Genomic DNA, 19,043 nt, shown 5'->3' on the forward strand with positions numbered 1-19,043 from the left:
TAAGTCAAACCCTGAAATAATAATAGCAATAATGATATTGATAATGATAATGATATTGTAATACTGAATAGATTCCAGTAAATAGTTCTGTATTATTGATGATGATGATGATGATGATGATGATGATGATGATGATGATGATGATGATGATGATGATGATGTTGATGATGATGATGATGATGTTGATGATGATGATGATGATGATGATGATGATGATGATGATGATGATGATGATGATGATGATGATGATGATGATGATGATGATGATGATGATGATGATGGTGGTGGTGGTGCTGATGATGATAATGAAAGGCACAAGAGAACAAATTAGGACTGAAAATGCTTTACAAACACAACTTACTGAAACACCACCAAAAATCATTTGACACAAACATGAATATCGTGAGTCTAGCCCTAATTATTGACTGATTAAAAATATTATTGTTTTTAAATTCTTTTTTAAATAACGAAATATTTTTCAGCATTTCCTGGTTTACATCTGTCAAACATCAGAAAAATAAGCAGCTTAGTATGATTTCAAATAAAAGAAGAAGGAAGGTTGAGGGGAGGGTGGCAAATGTCACAGTCACATAATTGGTTGAAAGGGAGGTTTTAATAAGTCTGAAAAGCAACTTTGAATGATTTCGTACATAGAAAGAAGAGGGGAGAAAGGAGGGGGGGGGGGGGGGGCGGGGTGTTGAATGGGAGGGACTTAAGAAATCAGAAAAGAAAAGCAACATTTAATTATTTCAAACGAAGGAAGAAGTGGAGTTGGGGGTGAAGGTTAGCGGGGACAAATATGTAACTAACACTAGTAACTGAAACATCTTTTTTTTTGGTTTGTTTGTCTGGGTATTTTTATTTATTTATTTTTTTTTTTTCTGTTTTGGTTTGTTTTTGTTTTTGTTTTTTTTTTGGGGGGGGGGGGTTGCTTTTTCTTGCTATTTTTGGTTGTTTTTGTGCTTTTTTGTGTTTTTTTGTTTTGTTTTTTTTTTTGCTTTTTTTTGTTTGTTTGTTTCTTTTACTTTTGTGTTTTTGGTTTATTTTTGGTTGTTTTTGTGTTTTTTTGTTTTTTTTTTGTTTTTTTAAGAACTCACCGTTTTAATCATGCGTTCCTGTTGATCCATAAGATAATCATTCAACTGTGCTCTAGTCCCATTATCCCATATAAGGTAAGGATTCTCTGTGTTGCTGTTCAACAATTTCAAAAGCTGTGAAAAATAGGGGGGGGGGGGGGAAATAAAAAAGATATATTATCTACAAATGATGAGCCACACACCTCGATGTAAGTCTTGTAATTTTTTATGTACGACTGTACAAAACAATATGTCCATATTTTTGGACACTTCACTACCACATATAATAGAGGCTGTAACAAAAAGTTGTTTTTGTAACATTTGGTTCAATAAAACATAAATATAAATATAATTAAATAATAAAATTCCCTTTATTCATCCCTTAAGGGGGAAATCGGTCTTTAGGGCCTATTCAAAGGGAAGACAAGAATAACTCTAGCGTCAGTCGCACAGTGCAACCCTGCAAAGTGAGCTAGAGTAAAGTGACTTGCTTACGGCCCCATAGTGCAGTGGGCAGTTGGACTTGTTACCTTTCGAGTGCAATGTAAAGATCAAACCATTTAGCCGAGCTGCCCCTATGAGAAAACTAACATGTTTTGATAAACTACTTAATGTTTTAGTTTTCATTAGTTTCTTTGGAATTGACTTACAATTAATAATTTTTTTGAAAACACCAAATATATGCAGTATTATCTTTAATTTAAGTATCGAAAAATTGTGAAGAAAGTTGATACTGTGTCCAATTAGAACAATCAATATTCTTTTTCCATATGCTCAAGTCATTGGTCAAATTGGAAAATGTGTTCAAATTGACCTACATAATAGAAAGTGTTCACAGTTTTCGAAATATCCAACATCATAATAGGTCATTTTGTTCAGCTTGACCCATGGACATCTTTACAATCTTCATAAACAAGTGCAGCATGCTTACATTTAATGAGAAATATCCAATCATTGGGACAGCAACAAATCATGTGATTGATGACTCGGTTAGACAAAACCCTGAATATGGAGCATTCCCATTCCGTTGATGATAGACAGGATTCTGGATTACTCTTTTTAAAATTTTATTTAGCGTAAAGAAACTGATGAAAACTAAAACTGTCATCAGTTTTTCACAATAAGTTAACTTTGATCTCCTTTTGAGCCAAAAGTTACTAGAACAACATTTTGCCACTGCCTCAATATCAAAACATCCAAAAAATAAATAAATAAAAGGAAAAATGACTGGAAAAAAATAGGATTTTTTTGGTGGACAGTTACAAAGCAATTGGCATCCAATGCAAATAACTAAGAGAAAAGTCAGAATAAAAATAAAGATTGATAGCCATTACATCAAATTAAAAATTATCAAAGCATGCTCAAAAACAAAACAGTGATAAAGATGTCAACCATTATACACATTGTACATTTGACAGGAGAAACTCTTATAAAAAAATATATATAATATAATAAAATTTCTGTTGCTCATGCTGTTTCCAAAAAAATAAAAAAGAAATCAAGTTGTGAAAGTCGACATACTAAAAAATAAACAAACAACAAAGCAAATATTCAATTGCAGACAAATCAATAATCTGGATAGAAAAAAATAAATTGTGAAGAAAAAGACATGAATTCTTTTTTTTTTTTTTAATGAGAGCCTTTATATCATACAACATCCAATAAAGGTGCTCAAAGTGCTTGACAAGGCAAAATGACTCTCTGCAGACTCCAACCAAAAATGACTATCCGTAGACTCCAACCAAAATAGATCGTATAAGCCAAAGAGAAGGAGAATATTTCCGGTACTTACACAGAATTGATTTGTAAATAAAAGGTCAAAGAAATTTTTTTAAAGTGTGCACATTTGCACTCAGTATCTCAGCATCTCCCAACATGAATCCATTCTCCCAGCAAGTCAATCAGGTGGAACTCTTTGATTCCATTTCATACAAGTCTTAGCAATGCTTTTTTAGACCAGTTCTTTTGAAACATCCATCACTACTAGACTTGACTAACAATACCATACGACATGGCATTGTAAAAAGAAAATGTAACTAAAGCTGTGTAGCCAAGTGTCGTGACCTCTGTGACAAATTTGCAAGCAGGCAAGGGTGGAAGTCTGAAAACGTGTGTATGAAACAGTGCCAGACAAAGCTTTTATTATTTTTTAAAATTATTTTACATAGCGCTATATCCACTAAATGTGCTCAAAGCGCTTTACAAGTGGTGCCTGACCAACAGTAACATTTAACATTTAGTACAGGACATGACGCCTGTTAGGCGATGTTACATTTTTTGGGGGATAGAGACAACGCTGTTAACGACCAGGTACTCATTTTACACCTCAGTATGGTGAGAGAATGTGAGTAAAGAGTCTTTTCCAAGGACTCAGTTATGCGTCCATCAAGGCTCGAACCCAGGACCTTCCGATTCGAAAGCGAGTGTCATACCACATAGCCGCACAAAGCAGAGAGAAACATTCAAGAGAGAGGAAAAACACATTCCAAAAGAAATCAGCCTGCCGCGACGTGGGGAGTCGAGGCAAAGATGATTTTCTAGGGATATTGTTATCCAAGCATCAGTAACACACTTTATAGTCACCTGGAACAACTACAAAAGACGTCTAACTTCTACGTCATGGCACAAGACCGAAGGGCTAGAGCTCAGGTGGTCGCTGGTTCGGATAAGTAAGTAGGGATATTGTTTTCTTGTATTTTTCTTTCTGCTTTGTTCAGCACTGTTTTATAAACCACCTTTTCAGATTGTTCTGACCACTGCCACCTATCTCGACACTGACCATGCTCAACACCATCATTTCACTTTGTATGAGACAAGACATCTTACATTTTCATGCTTTCAGGAGCTTTGACAGCGTTTGCAATACGTTGAAGTCATTTCAGTGCCAGTATAAAGAAGGAGAAAAGAGCAGTCAAAAAGTTGTGACAACAGACACTACACGCATAGTACACGGACGTGTTATTACACAACAATATCCATCTGTCAAGGAGGAGGAACTTTAACATTGCACCATAAACGACCCCCCCCCCCAACACACACACACACACACACACACACACACACACACACATACATACATACACAACCACAAACACACTCATAAAAATCATTATCAAATTGTTTTCATGGCCTTTCCAAATGAAATGTTTTATACTGTAATAATATTTTTCCAGTTTTTTTTTTTGTTTTTTTTTTTTTTTGATGAAATGAAGAGAGACTTTCATTACTGATAAAAACGAGAAAAATACAAAAGGACAAAATCACATCACAGTTTGAAAAATCTTTGAAAAATAAAGTGTTAGAGGCACACAAAAACATACAACACTGCCTGTCGCTAATTTGTCATATGATATTTGATCAAATTAAATATGTACAATACATACACAACATCGATTGAATGGTTAAAATAAAAAATAAAATATAGAGAGAGATTAAGAAACAATATCAAAATTCCAATTTTAAAATAAATCAGTTGGACTGACTGACCAAATCACCATGCTGTAAAATAGTCATTTTTTCAACATCCTAGTCCTAGCTCTAAACTTTTGGTTGAAAATCCCATTCTAATAGAAACATAAATCTGGTTGTTTGGTCCCTCAAAAATAAGTAAATAAGGCAAGTAACACGCTAAAGCATTCTGTGTCCTGTGTCCAATTCCCCTCCTTTCCCCTATCAAATAAATAATAGACGTTAAAATTTTTCAACAATATAATGCTTGCCTCATTGTAACGAGAGAGAAAAAAAAATAAGATAAGAAAATCCAAACAAATGAAGTGATCTGCATACAAGTGCTCTCCAGTGCAATGTTACTTATTAATCATTACTGGATTTGTGTTATGTGCAACTTCAATACTTCTTTCATTTTGAAAGGAGTGGGCCACCTATTTTTAATTATTTAAATATTTATTACTTTCCTTTTTTAAAATAAAATACCAAATACATAAACACTACGACTGTATAACCAAACACAATAACAACAGCACTTTTTATATATAAATAAAACACCTATTAAAAAGAATAAAAAAGATGTTTTTAAAAAGTTAACTACTTAGAACAACATGGGCGTAAAAGCTGAAAGGAAATATACTAATACAATGAAATCTATTTAAGTTGGTCCTGCTTTACATCAATGTTAATTCAAGCACGGGTTACGTTTGTAGTAAGACTAACTACAAAACTAATCAATGTTTGACAAGCGGCTACACATCAAAATAAAATTCAGTAGAACAGTTCTAATTGGGATTCTCAATCTACATGGGTTGATATTGTTTCAAAGTCTGTTTTTTTTTCAACTAAGACTGGATCAAATCCAGTCTGTGTCAAGAAATAAGAGTGAAAAAATAAATACACCACGTCAATCCTAATTTTAGGCAATAGATAGAACGAATATGACGTCAATCATATCTTTGTTATTGTTTTTTGCCATCCAAGTTTATGAGTAATTCTCACTAAACTGTATTATCCACACTATAAAAATTCATGGTTACACAGAGTTTTGTGTGTTGGTCCATTATACTTCCGGAGCTTCTTCATCAAGCGCATACTATCTATAGAAACCAGATTCTACAAATTAAAATAAAAAGCCAAACTTATCAGAATGAGATTTTGGCAGTATAAGTAACTACTCGAAACCTAAATCAGAAACTTTAAGGCAAAGGAAGACCTTATAAATATATTGGACATTGCACAAGACTGCAGGACGTTGAAGTTTATTTCATCGGAGATGAGGAAAGTTAAAGAGTGGAGAGTACTAGGTCAAATAAGTCAAGATTATCAATTCACTTGAATCTCATTATTTAGACTAAATATGTTTATGCTAATTTACAAATCTAGGCGGTGGCTCATTAATAGATAAACAAATCGATAAATAAAATACAATAGATAGGTACCAATAGCAAAAATCAAAAAACAATTTAAGTCTAGAAAAAAAAAATTTAAAACCTGATCAAACCCACACAATTTCGTACATTCAAAATATTTGGTATAAGACACAGATGTGCAAAATTACAAATCTTTAAAATGTATGATTGATACATCATCGCCAGACAAAAATGAATATATAGAAAAATACAAAGGGAGAGAAAAAAAAAACTAGCTAAAAACTAATGAGCTTTCCTTGACTGATGTTAATGGAGGGTGAGATTTTTAGATTCTTTTTTTTTTTTTGTTTTTTATTCTTCGGACATTTCTCTCTGTATTTAATGTTAACTAACTATACACACAAACCTTTCATTTTTTACTTATATTACACTTGAATTTCTATATCCCTCACCAGTTTACTTTCTCGTATGACTGCTCAGTGCATGTCAAAATATATAATGTGCAAAATGAATTTTAAAATAATAATTTAGTTTTTTTTTAAATACAGAGCATACAAAAACAATTGGCACATAAAATTGTGTTAATAAGCACAAGTCACTCCAAAAGAAAAAAATGTAGAGTCAGAAATCATTTTTTAAAATTATACATATCCATTTTTTTAACAATATAATTTCCATTTATTCGAGTAAATCACCTTCTTCTGCCTGTGTTGATATTTTTTTTTTAAAGTTTAGAAGCTGTTTCAAATTCAATTCTGTAATTGATAGTTCAAACAAAATAAACCTCCATTCATATTGTCATCCTGGCTACACAGACTGACAAAAAGGAAAAAAATCAAGAGTACAAATGGCTAAGGTAATCTATAACACTAATTGTTGTTTTAATTTTATTTCATTATCTTTTTTTTTTAAATAAAGCGAATAAGAAAAAGAGAACAGAGTCAAGATCTAGAAAACATCAAAGCAAATATGCCACAACAAGTTGAAAATTATTTGCGTAACTAATTTACTGCTCATCTGCCCTTCCCTCTTTCTCAAAAAACATCTGTATGTGTTGATAAACACTACAGACAGCTCGTAATGAATGTATTTTTATATACGTTAATCATTATTAATACATAATTGATGAAAGAATTGTTCTGGGTCTTTAAGTTTCTAAAAGAGTCTTATCCAAATCTTTGAGACATTCTAAAACAAAATTCAGATTTTTTTTCTTTCTTGTTTGATTATTTGTTTGGGGTTTTTTTGTTTTTTTTTAATGAAGAGGGTTGGAGTGTCTGAGCCACATGAATTCTTTTTATTCTCTATTTCTATCATAATCGTTTTGTTTTGTTTTTCGACACTTTGATATTGTAGATATATTAAGTGCGAAGTGAGAAAAGTTGTTAGCATGACTTTCGACTCTTACCCAATGTGTACGATCCGCTCCATTCTGAGGCATGATGGGTAAGAAGCAGTTGAAAGACAACAACAATCACACATGTTTATCACATCAATTATAATTATTTTATTACAGTGTTAAAATTTTACAGGGATAGAAAACAACCATGGGCTTTTCATTATCCTTGCATGATCAGCGTGTACACATAATTAAATCCTCATTAAACTAAAATTATGTAAAACAAAGGACTAAACTCAGACCCTGTGGCATACAAAACATTGAACCCAATTTTCTCAAAGACAAGAAATAAAACGTCTAAAGTATTACGATTTTATTGCAGATGTAGAAAATAAACGTGTAGAAAAAGAAACATGAGTTTTTAATAGCTTTGCATGATGAACAAGTAATTCAACCCTCATAAAATTAAAATTGTTGAAACAAAACCTAATAATTACACACCACAAAACCCAAAGATTTACCAAGCCTGCTCAAGGGTATGAAATTAAAAGCATAATGACTCCATAGAGATATTTTGATGTAAGCATTTGAAATTTACAAATAGAAATAATTGTAAGAGCCAGCTTTTGAAAATGTACACGTATGACATTTAAAAAAACAAATATTTGACAACGGTAAAAGTATTGAAGGCTTTTATATCTCAAAATGGAGGGCGAAGAAGTAAAGCTTAAAATGGCTCCTAGACCCAAGAGATAGCAAAGCTAGCAAATTCTTCCAAGTACCAGGCAACAAGAGACAAAAAGTAAGTCGTGGAAACATTAACAAAGTCAAGAAATATCAAAATATTCCTTAGCTTCATCTATCTAAAATAAACGAGTTAATTTATGAGAGAGTTGGAATCAAAATGACAAATTCAAAATCACTCCACTCGATCAATGCATTTTTGAAATCATCATACAAATCTTCCAATCATGTTTCTGCGATGAAGCAGAATTCTTTTTAATACTTGCAGTTATTTCCTCAAACTTCCTCAAACTCTCTTAAACTAAATATTTGACAGTAATTCAACTTTAATGTTAATTTTCACTTTATTTTAGCATATACGCCTTGAGAGATTTTTTTTTTCTTCGCTAAAATCTGTTACTGCCTAAAGCAATGACACTATTATTTTTGATCATTAATATTTTACACGATAACTGCTTTTAAAACTGTAACATAACATCTTTATCTTCTGAAATATTTAAATTGGATGTTTGGACACTTCATTATTTGATATTGCTATCTGAGTAATAATAACAAAAGATGTTTCATCCTTTATTTTATTAATTACTTTCTTTTTTCTGGTCGGCTGGTATGCTCAAAATCTAGTAAATAAATGGCTCAATTTACAATCGTTATAAAGCTCCTACTCCATCAACCCATTGCAGCAACAATCCATAACCACCATCACTCAAATGAGAACAAAAGTGTGATGTCAAAAAACTGGTTCCAATCTCATTGAAAGTGTATGAGAGACTTAAAATGAAGTTCAACTTTTATTACGAACATATGGTGGAAAAAAAGCTCCAGAAAGATTACTTCTTTATTTAAAACTGCGCATAATTAACTTTTATTGGACATAGTTCTGATTTTGAATAATAACGACTACAACAACAAGGAAACTTGGCTTACCTCTGTCGGCTGTTCATTGGTCAGTTTCCTGGCCAGGTAAGGCGTCAGTAGAGAATACAATGACTTTTTCACGGACGGATTATCCGGGGTGCTCAATTCACTCTCGGCGCTGAGGAAACCGGCGAGTCGTCCACAGGCAATGACGCTGATCTTGGCTAAGTAGTTACAAACCTCCTGCAAGGTCGATGGAATGGAACAGAGTAATGGAGATGGGGTGGGGTGGGAGTGAGGGGTGAATGAGGAAGAAAGATGAAGTAAATGAATGTCTAGCATCAAATTATCTGGCAAGTCCATTACAAAAACAACTTCACTCTCAGCACAGCAGAAACCCACTAGTCGTCCACAATAATGCTAATCATCATCATCATCATCATATTCATCATTATCATCATATTCATCATCATCATATTCATCATCATCATATTCATCATCATCATCATATTCATCATCATCATCATCATCATCATCATCATCATCATCGTCATTGCCATTCTTGTCACCACCACTTAGTCTTCGTCCTCATCATCATTATTATAATCATCATCGTCGTCATCAGCATCGTCATCACACTCTTCTTCTTCTTCTTCTTCTTCCTCTTCCTCCTCCTCCTCCTCCTCCTCCTCCTCCTCCTCCTCCTCCTCCTCCTCCTCCTTTATTTCAAACCCACCTGTTGATTACTGTCTTGACTTCTCTCCACTCCACCTTCCTCCAGCGTGTAATCGTAGTTGAACATGTACAGCATGAGATGCCACAACACACCCGATTGGAACAGGTTTGTCTGCAGCCAAAAGTCGACGCAGAACGCACTGATACACTCGCAAACCACTGAACACAGCTTTGGAAGTTGCTGGATGGGGGGAAAATAAGATTTTAGTGAATGAGAATCTTGTGACATCAATTTTTACTTTCCATTCCTATCAATGTCAACATTTTATACGATTCTCGCAACATTAGATGTCCTGATATCTCATTTTGTTGAGCAATCGCCACACAAGCAAAGAAATTTGTAACAGGTTTAAGGTTTAAGAAAAGAACCTCTGTCAACCTTACAGTGATTGGAAGCTGGATTTGTTTGTTTTTGGGGGTTTTATTTTATTTTTTTTTTAGGGGGGGGGGGGGTAGGTTTTTTTTTGTTTTTAAAAAATTATTTTAAAGCGCTTAGGACACATTTAGGTTATATCAGCACCACTAAAAATAAAGAAAATGGGATAGACTTTCAGTTAAAATCACCAAAGAAAAAGTAAGTCAACGGGAACTGGTCCAAATAACGAACAAAAGTAGATTTTAAGAGATGTGTGCTTAGGATGAGGTCACTAAAAAGTCACATCCAAACACAAGTACAGGATCCCACTTGAGGAATACACCCAAAAGTTTACAGTGAGAGAGAGTTACAAGGAAAAAAATCATCTCCCAAACTAATTCTAAACATTTGACTGTTTCCCTCTCAGCCAAGGACTCCAGCCGGGGCCAGAACAAAACCAAGTAATCTCAATCTGAAACAAAGACAAAGAGCAACCTGGAAAAGGAATTATAGGGGGATAGAAGACAACGCAACAATATAATACAAATGTTGCTGTCTGAAGATTGAAGAAATAAATAGCAATAACAAAACGAAATAGAAACTTCAATTTAATTTACAAAGACAAATATGATGTGGATGTTTCGGGTTTTACCTTTGTCAACAAAACAAGATGAATGAGACGTTAAAGACAATAAATAACAGATGAGTGAATGAATCTTCCTTCCTCTTACCTTGTGGTAAAGGATGCGACATAAGTCTTTGATTATGGCAGAGGTTTCCTGTATCTTGGAGCGACACTCTTCAAACTGAGAAGCCACAGCGTAACACTTGGCAATGTTCATGGACACCTGATGAGAGACGCAAGCAAGACAAAGATGGAATCGTAGCCAATTTGAGAATTACATAGTTTTTTCTTTTTTAAATCATTTTTTTTTTTAATCACAAGAAAAAAAAAATATACAATGATATTTTAGGGTAGCAGTAGATCAATATGAAATGAAGTTGAGTAAAATACACACTAGGCTATCAGGGTATTAAATTGTTAACTCACTCAACCCTAACACCGACTATAACCGTAGTTTACCCAGATTACTTTTACCCCATGCCAATGTATTACATTTTTCTGAGACAAATTATTGGTGTATTATCAAAGCTAATGTTTTTAGTTTTTGCATGTAGTTGAAGAAAACTATCTTGCACATGCTCATTAATAAAATTTTTTTCCAATTTTGAAAAGTAGCAAAAATCTATAGGATTGAGTGAGGTAAGATTCCTCTATCTAATGATGGAGAGTCCCAATAGCTCAGTTGGTAGAGCACTCACTCCAAATGCAAAGGGACAGAGATTGATCCCTAGTGCAGTCGAGATTTTTTTTTAATATTCTAATCTCTCCTGTCCATCCAGCAGATATTGGGTGGCTGGGTTTGTTGGATCTGGTGGAAAGTTCTCTGCAATAAACTAGCATCCTATCAAAAGGGAATATGTATATGTTGCTGCTCGAAGCTCGAAGAAATAAATAACAATGTGAAATTGAATGTAAGCTTCGATTTAATATACGAAAACAGATAAAATGGACATTTCAGGTTTCCCCTTTATCCACAAAACAGGATGAATGAAACACTACAGACGAATGAGATAATGTGGTCGTGGGACTCAACTACTAAACCACTCTGATATAACACCATTCTGAGTTGGTGGGTTACATTTTTTTAAAAATTTAAAAATCAAAAATGAGGACAAAGAATAAGAAAAGAGGAAATAAATGAATCTGGATGTAAAAAGGGAGTAGAAGTGCCAGAAAATCAGTGGTAATGCGAAATCCAAACATAGCTTTTGATTTTCTTAGGACTATCGCATAAATATAAAGACAGACCTACCTGGACAGCTATGTCTTCCGGTTTGCTGGAACTGGTCATCACGTTAACACAGCGTGAGAAGGCATCTTGTAATGTCTGGTTAGAAAAATAAAAGGGGAAAAAAAATTAATTAAATTTTTTTATCATTCTTTCATATCGGTGATTAAAGGGAGGGGGGGGGGGGGAGATATGTCAGGCTTGGTCACCTTCATTGATTTCTTATATAATTCTCCCAAAACTACCAAATCTGCATTTTTTTTTTTAATAAAATCGAAAATTATATAAAAGATAAAAGAAAAATTATGATCCAAGATGCAACGTTTTTATCCTTATCTATTTAAGTATGGAATCTATATATCTCAGATACTTGCCTTACAACATGGCGAAAGTAGATTGTTAGGCCAATAAAGCCTGATCTCCATTTCCAACAAATTCTAAAAGCCTGCAACTTATTCCAAAACATTGTTTTTTTAAAACCTGAACTTATGACCAATTATCAGACATGCAAATATGTACACCCTGCCCACCACCACGAAATAGTTGAATGAAATAGTGTTTGGTAGGGTACAGGGTATCGTGTGACTTAAATAAAACTGAGGCCAAATCAGGTTTGTCCATCATTTAATAATTCCATTTGGGGGGGGGGGGGGGGGGGGGGGTTGGGTTTTTTAAAAGTGTTTTCTTATACTTTTCATAAAACATAAAATAAAATCTGGAAAATAGACGGGAACGAAATTAAAAGTCATTCCAAAAAGCCTGAAACCTGGGTTAAACAGGAATTCTTGCACCGATACACACAAGAATAGTCCTGAGTGCAGAGATTTTTTTTTCCTGACTGCTCTGTTCACCCATGATGGATTGGTTACCTCAGACTGTTAGATCTGCTGGAAACTACTTTTCGGTTGACCAGAGTTCTATCTAAAGGAAAAGGAGCAAATGTTAATGTACTCTGTGGTAACACGAGATAAAAGTATTTTTCTTTCTACTTTGACAATGTTTGCCAGAATTAAAATGACCAAAATATCTATCTCCTTTAAAAAGTATGAAATTGGCTTCATTTTAACGTAAAATCTGGTAGATACGACACAATCAATTGTGCTTGTCTTGTAATTAAATTTATACTCAGGATTGCCAATTCAGGAGGAAAAAAATATATTGAACTTTAACACAAACATATAGACTGACCCCTTTCTGAGTGCTGAACTCAAGTAAAAAGACATTATGTACTTACTTTTTTTTCCTGTTTAGCAGATGATTGGAAAATATACTGAGGGTTTATAAAATATGGAATTCCGTAAGTATACGGAAAATTGCCAACCTTGTATAATGAATATGATGTAGTCTCCCGATATAACATTATGGACTAAAATTACGATATAACTGGTCTGTGAAAAGGTATATTTCTGACTAGTCTATCGATCTAAAAAAAAAAGTTTCAAAGTGGCTATAGAAAAAAACATCAGTACCTGAATACCATTCTCTCTACGTAGTTCTTCAGCATTGAGAGCGGAGCAGTTGACAGTGTGGTAAGCCAGCTCTGATGCAGCAGACAGCAGGGGTGCTGATTTGCTGAACAGCTGGTCGTCGTTTGTCTCCATGCGAATCGTCTTGATGAGCATGGGATAGCCGGCGTACTTGTATGGCTGGAGCTCTGGTTGGGATTGGGTAGGAAAAAAAGAGTTATGTGAAAAATTGCTTTCCAGAATCCCTTTAGGAAATATTCATTAAGGACAATTTCTGGAATTTACTTTCTTTTATTCCTTTTTTTTTTCTGTTTATTTCTGTTTATGGTTTGTCTGGGTTTTTTTGTTGGTATGTTTGTTGTTTATTTTTACTCTTGAACATCATGAGTGTTGAATTTCATGCCCCTATCACTAAGTGAAATATTTCCTCAAAAACCAAGTCAACTGAACGACACAAACATCTCTTCTTTTTTTTTTCGATTTGTCTACATTAAAAAAAATTTGGTCTCAATTTTTATATGGGACATGTTAATGATTGTATTGCAATTTAAAATTTGATTACTTAACAATTATTACCTCCCTTTATATTAAGACAACTGAAAACATTTTATATTCAAATAAATATTTAATAAACAGAAAAACTGTTGAATTAATTTCAAAGACAGAAATGTTATTATTGAAGCACCCAAGCATCCAACTCACCTTCTTTGTATCGACTGAATAAAATACTCTGTGCTTTGAGGACAAGGACGATGTTTTGAGGGTCTGGACCGTCCTTCACTCTGGATTTGCTGCACAGGAACTCGTAGGCCATGTTGACTTTCTCAAATATTTCCTGGAATGATTCACATCATTGTGAAAATATATATATATATGTATTATCAAAATTTCGACCAAGATTTTGCCTCAATGACAGAACGTAATAATGAAATATACTCAGTCAAATAATACTGAAAATGGGGAAATGCAAGCAAAAGACAATCAAACTAAACTGAAAAAGGCAAAAGATGTGGGGTCTTCAACTCTTTTTTTTCGTTTTTAATTAATAAATTTACTTTCATACTTCATCTGTTTATAAATCATTATCAGTGACTAAATCGGTAGACCATTTAAATATGCATAAATCATGTATGGAACATTTATACTTTCACCGTGCTCAATGATCAAACTAATTTACATTGCATGCATTGTGTTAGATACCCTTTTAGTACAAGCACTCTTACAATACCCATCAAGCAGTTTCAAGCAGTTCCTATAATAGAGACGCAATCACACCTCAGTAAAGTGATGTAATATGTGTTAAGATTGTTTTTACCCACTGATACAGAAAAAAAAGAGAGGGGGGGGGGGGAGGGTTCAGAGTTTTGCAATCCTTGCCATCCGTCCAGTACCTGATCATGCACAAGATTGCTGGACTAAGTTTGTTACAAAAGGAGACAATTACTCAGCCATTAGAAGCAATGCAAGTAAACCATCAGTCTCACATAAAGACAAACCTGGCTCAACCCCTCTTGGATTGGGATATTTATTTTTATTTATTTATGACTTCTCTGTCAGCCCAATAATGATTGTGTTGCTGGGACTATTGTTAGCCCTGACAAAAGTAATATTCAGAGAGTGGCACGGAATCATAGAAAAATTGAGCTTTGAGCTTTTATATAGGGCAATATCCACTAAACATGCTCAAAGCGCTTTACAATGGGTCCCTGACCAACAGCAATAAGTAACATATAGAACGAGACAGAACGCCTTTTAGGCGATATCACAATTTTTCCGACAGAGACAACGCTGTTGATGGCCAGATACTCATTTAAGACCCGAGTACGGTGAGAGAATGTGAGTAAAGAGTCTTTTCCAAGGACTCAACAATGCAGTGAGTGAGGCTCAGCAAGGCTCAAACCCAGGACATTCTGATCCGAAAGCGAGTGTCATACCACAAGACCATTTAGCCGCACAAATACTAGCAAACATACTCACCCTCCCCTCTGGGTTTTTATCAGGATGGTAGTCTCTTGCCATTTTGAAGTAAGCTTTTCTGATCTTGGACTCGTCGTGTCTGTTAGAAAGACATGAACAATAACACGATATGAGAGAAAGTCAGTCTGGATGCTGTTTTTTGTTTTTAAGGGTTTTTTTGCAACACATTAAGGTCATATCAGCACCAGTAAAAAGGAAGAAAATGGGATAGTAAAAAGTTTTAGAATTACAATTAAAGCATCCAAGAATAAGGCAGACAAAGGGAAATTGGTTCAAATAGGGAACAGATGTAGATTCCAAGAGCACAATATCAGTGTACTTAGTTTGAGATCACCTAAAAGTCTCATCCAGACCCTAGCACAGGTCCCCACTAAGAGAAATACACTCAAATGTTATCAAATCATATATAATAAATAAACAAAACATAATACCATGCATAACAGAGAGATGATTTACAAGGAAAAAAAATTTCATCTCCCAAAACTAACTATACATTTGACTGTTTCCCTCCCAGCCAGGGTATCCGGCCAGGGCCAGGACAAAACCAAGTAATCTCATTCCAAGACAAAGACAGAAAGCATGTTGGAAAACAGACATAGGGGGATAGACACAGTATGCACCTTCCTGCCCCTTATGGGAGGTCAGGAACCCCACCCAGCAGTCTGGATGCTAAAAGGTTAAAAAGGACCCACCCAGCTGAGAGGTCTTGAGAAAGACTTCACTCAGGCTCACACAGATGCTGTTCTTACAGCAACCCAGAGTTAAAATTTAACCACTCCTTCAGTAGGTTCTTCAGAGCTATACAACCCACTGAGCCGGAGATAATTATCTCGGTTCCTATAGCGTGAGACTGATAATAGCAATTGATTGGTACCCTTTGGATAGGAATACCAGTCTATCACAAAATCGCTCACTTCCTAAGGATCAATTGTTGTGGTTATTGTTGTTGTTGTTGTTGTTAGTGGTGGTGGTGGTGGTGGTTTTGTTATTGTTGTTGTTGTCTATTGTTGTTGTTATTGGTGGTGGTGGTGGTGGTGGTGGTAGTGTTCGTGGCGGTTTTGTTATTGTTGCTGTTGTTTTTGTTATTGGTGGTGGTAGTGTTCGTGGCGGTTTTGTTATTGTTGTTGTTGTCTTTGTTGTTGTTGTTGTTGTTGTTGTTGTTATTGGTGGTGGTAGTGTTCGTGGCAGTTTTGTTATTGTTGCTGTTGTTGTTTTTGTTGTTGTTGTTGTTGTTGTTATTGTTATTGTTGCTGTTGTTGTTGTTGTTGTTGTTGTTTTGGTTGTCTTTACTTCAGAGGCTTTTGAGCTTGTGCTCTTTGGTCCCAGAGGATGAATAAGGCATAATTATTTTTTTTTAAATTCTTACCCTCCAGTTCCCTGAGAGAGATTAAGGACCTTGTAAGCTTCCTCCAAAGACATACTGGGTGGTTTCTTCTCCACTTCTTTCTTCCATGCATCCAGGATGTCTTTTAGTAGTCTCACCTTTCAAGAATTACAATTATAAGTCAATTATATGATCTGTGAGCATATGATGTTTGTACATAAACTGCCACACTATTTTCCCTGAAAGTTGGTGAAATTGATTTTCACGTCATTATTATAAACTTTTTTTAGAAGTCTTTTTTATTTTTATAATAAAAATAAAAACTAATGAGGAATAAGTCAATGTGGCATCATACTAGCCACAGATACCAAACAAAAATTCTGCATAATTTTGGTGAAACAAATCCGGATTTAAATTTTTTTAATCTATATCATCCCAAAATACAAAATCTCTAAATTAATTTATAAAAATTGTCACTTTAAATGTTAGTTTTAAAATTGATGTTACGTTTCTTATAAAAATGTAATATTTTAACCACTTTTATTTTCAAATTTTGGTTAAAGTTACAAATTTGTTTAATTGGCCAATTTCGCTAAAAAAAAAACAACTAAGAAAATTTTTAATCGGACAGGTCTGTATCATGTCTTCTAAAAAGCAAACAACCAATTGTGTAATCACCCGTTCTCTTTTTATTCATTACTTGCTCTCCATAACAACCACAATTGTGAGCTTGCGCAAATTGGATAAATGAGAATTGGTTGTGGGTCAATGGCACCATTATCTGTGATTCTATCTGGTCTTTTATAACCACAACTTATTCCTTTTAATGGAAACACTATTTGGAATCAAGTTTGAAAAAAAATTAAAACAATCGTTAGATAAATCTGTTAAAATTGTTCCAATCAACCTGTGTGCATTCCGATTAACCAGTAAAATTTATATAGTGAAAAAATATGCCACAAACAGATTTGTCCGATTATGTGACTGTTCCAAATAAACAGCATTCCGATTAACAACTTTGATTGTATAAGGAGGTGATCAGAATGAGGAAACCTTACCGGATCTTTGATTGGCCAGTCGGGGAATCGGGTTGTATCACACAGATGCTTCAAGTAGTAAATGTTACAGAACAACTCGTTCTCCAGTTGAGGGTAGACGATAGGAGGTACCGGGCAGTACTGATAGAGGGCACGCGTATTGCTCATTAGGCGAGGTGAGAAATCAGCCAGATGTGCGGCCAGTTTTTCTATCATCATACGTCTGGTTGAAAGAGAAAGGGTGGGGTAAATGATAACAGATTTACTTATTAACCATCGTATTTCCAAAATATCGAGAACCTTTCCAATCTGGATTTAACGTGATGTATTAAACATTTAATAATTCAGAAATATGTCTAATGTATTTTCATCAATTTACTTTTGAAACCTGGGTTAAATAACCTGAAAAAGGAAAGAGGGGGTGGGGTTCAAATTTTGGCTTTCCAGAATGTGAATTTTAAATTGTATTATTTGATTTGAACAAATCCTAACTATTTCAGGTTACCCGTAAGGCCCTCTCCTTGTAAACAAATGGGATGAAATGACACATTTACATATATTACAACACCACGATCTTTTTTGGTCAATCATTTCTGTGTCAATTAAGCATGTGTTAAAAATCCATAAATGCACAATCATGAGTCATCAAATGTGCTTAGTTAATGATCTGCACAAAAAATTATGACGTATTTACACTAACAAGAGAAAGATAGAGAGAGAGGCTAGTTACATAAATAGGCGACATTTTCAATTTAATTCAATTGTTTTGCCTTTGTTATTCCTAAAGATTTAACAAATTCCTTGTTTTATGAATGGTTTTGGACGAGAAGGGATGTAAATAATAAGATGAAATACGTCCATTGGGTTAAATAATTCTTTAAAATTTGTCAGTGTTATAACTATCACATTAGAAACATTGGAAGAATCAAACATTATATTGGTGAGGATATTACAAAGACGCTGGCTTCCTGTGAAGTTCAGGATAGAATTTAAATTATTGTGCTATGTTTTTAGATGTCTGGATGGATCAGCATCTGAATATTTGCAGGAACTAATTTAAAAATATGAACCCACTCAAAATTTAAGATCATCTCAGGCCCAACTTCTAAGATCACCACCTCAAAATCCAATTTTGGTAAAAAAGCCTTTTCATCCATTGCTCCAAGCCTATGGAAAGCATTCAGTCCTCTGACAAAGTCCTGTGAAAATGTATCATCTTTCAGGAAATGTCTGAAGACTGAGTTGTTCCGTAAGGCTTATTTTTTATGAAATAGATGTTGCTTAGATTTTGTTTCTGTATTCATGCTTATTATGTAGTGTTATTATTTTTTAACAATTTTTCTTCTATTATGTAAAGCGCCGGAAAGCACGATAAACGTGGATGTTTAGGCGCTATATAAATTTATTATTTATTTATAAACATTCATTTTACTTCTAAATTTTCACTCAACAAGCTTGT

At 34.2% G+C, this 19,043-nt stretch overlaps 1 protein-coding gene across 4 annotated transcripts in view; it reads right to left on the bottom strand.

Annotated features, from left to right (window-relative positions):
- LOC144958513 (dnaJ homolog subfamily C member 13-like) overlaps positions 1-19,043 on the bottom strand; it is a 113,609-nt gene that overhangs the window by 33,422 nt on the left and 61,144 nt on the right. For 2 of the 4 annotated variants that reach the window (XM_078890533.1, XM_078890534.1), the window contains exons 32-42: positions 17,606-17,807; positions 16,590-16,705; positions 15,224-15,302; positions 13,949-14,081; positions 13,250-13,434; positions 11,805-11,879; positions 10,659-10,775; positions 9,574-9,753; positions 8,907-9,080; positions 7,305-7,328; positions 1,098-1,211 (exon numbers count right to left, since the gene is read on the bottom strand). In XM_078890533.1, coding sequence (XP_078746659.1) covers positions 1,098-1,211; positions 7,305-7,328; positions 8,907-9,080; positions 9,574-9,753; positions 10,659-10,775; positions 11,805-11,879; positions 13,250-13,434; positions 13,949-14,081; positions 15,224-15,302; positions 16,590-16,705; positions 17,606-17,807 — 1,399 coding nt within the window. The remainder of the gene's footprint in view (positions 1-1,097; positions 1,212-7,304; positions 7,329-8,906; positions 9,081-9,573; positions 9,754-10,658; positions 10,776-11,804; positions 11,880-13,249; positions 13,435-13,948; positions 14,082-15,223; positions 15,303-16,589; positions 16,706-17,605; positions 17,808-19,043) is intronic. The other 2 variants (XM_078890535.1, XM_078890536.1) reach the window with 1 other exon arrangement.

The sequence above is a fragment of the Berghia stephanieae genome, chromosome 13, assembly GCF_034508935.2.
Source record: "Berghia stephanieae isolate SIO BIC M18660-M18661 chromosome 13, UCSD_Bste_1.3, whole genome shotgun sequence".
Classification (NCBI taxonomy): domain Eukaryota; kingdom Metazoa; phylum Mollusca; class Gastropoda; order Nudibranchia; family Aeolidiidae; genus Berghia; species Berghia stephanieae.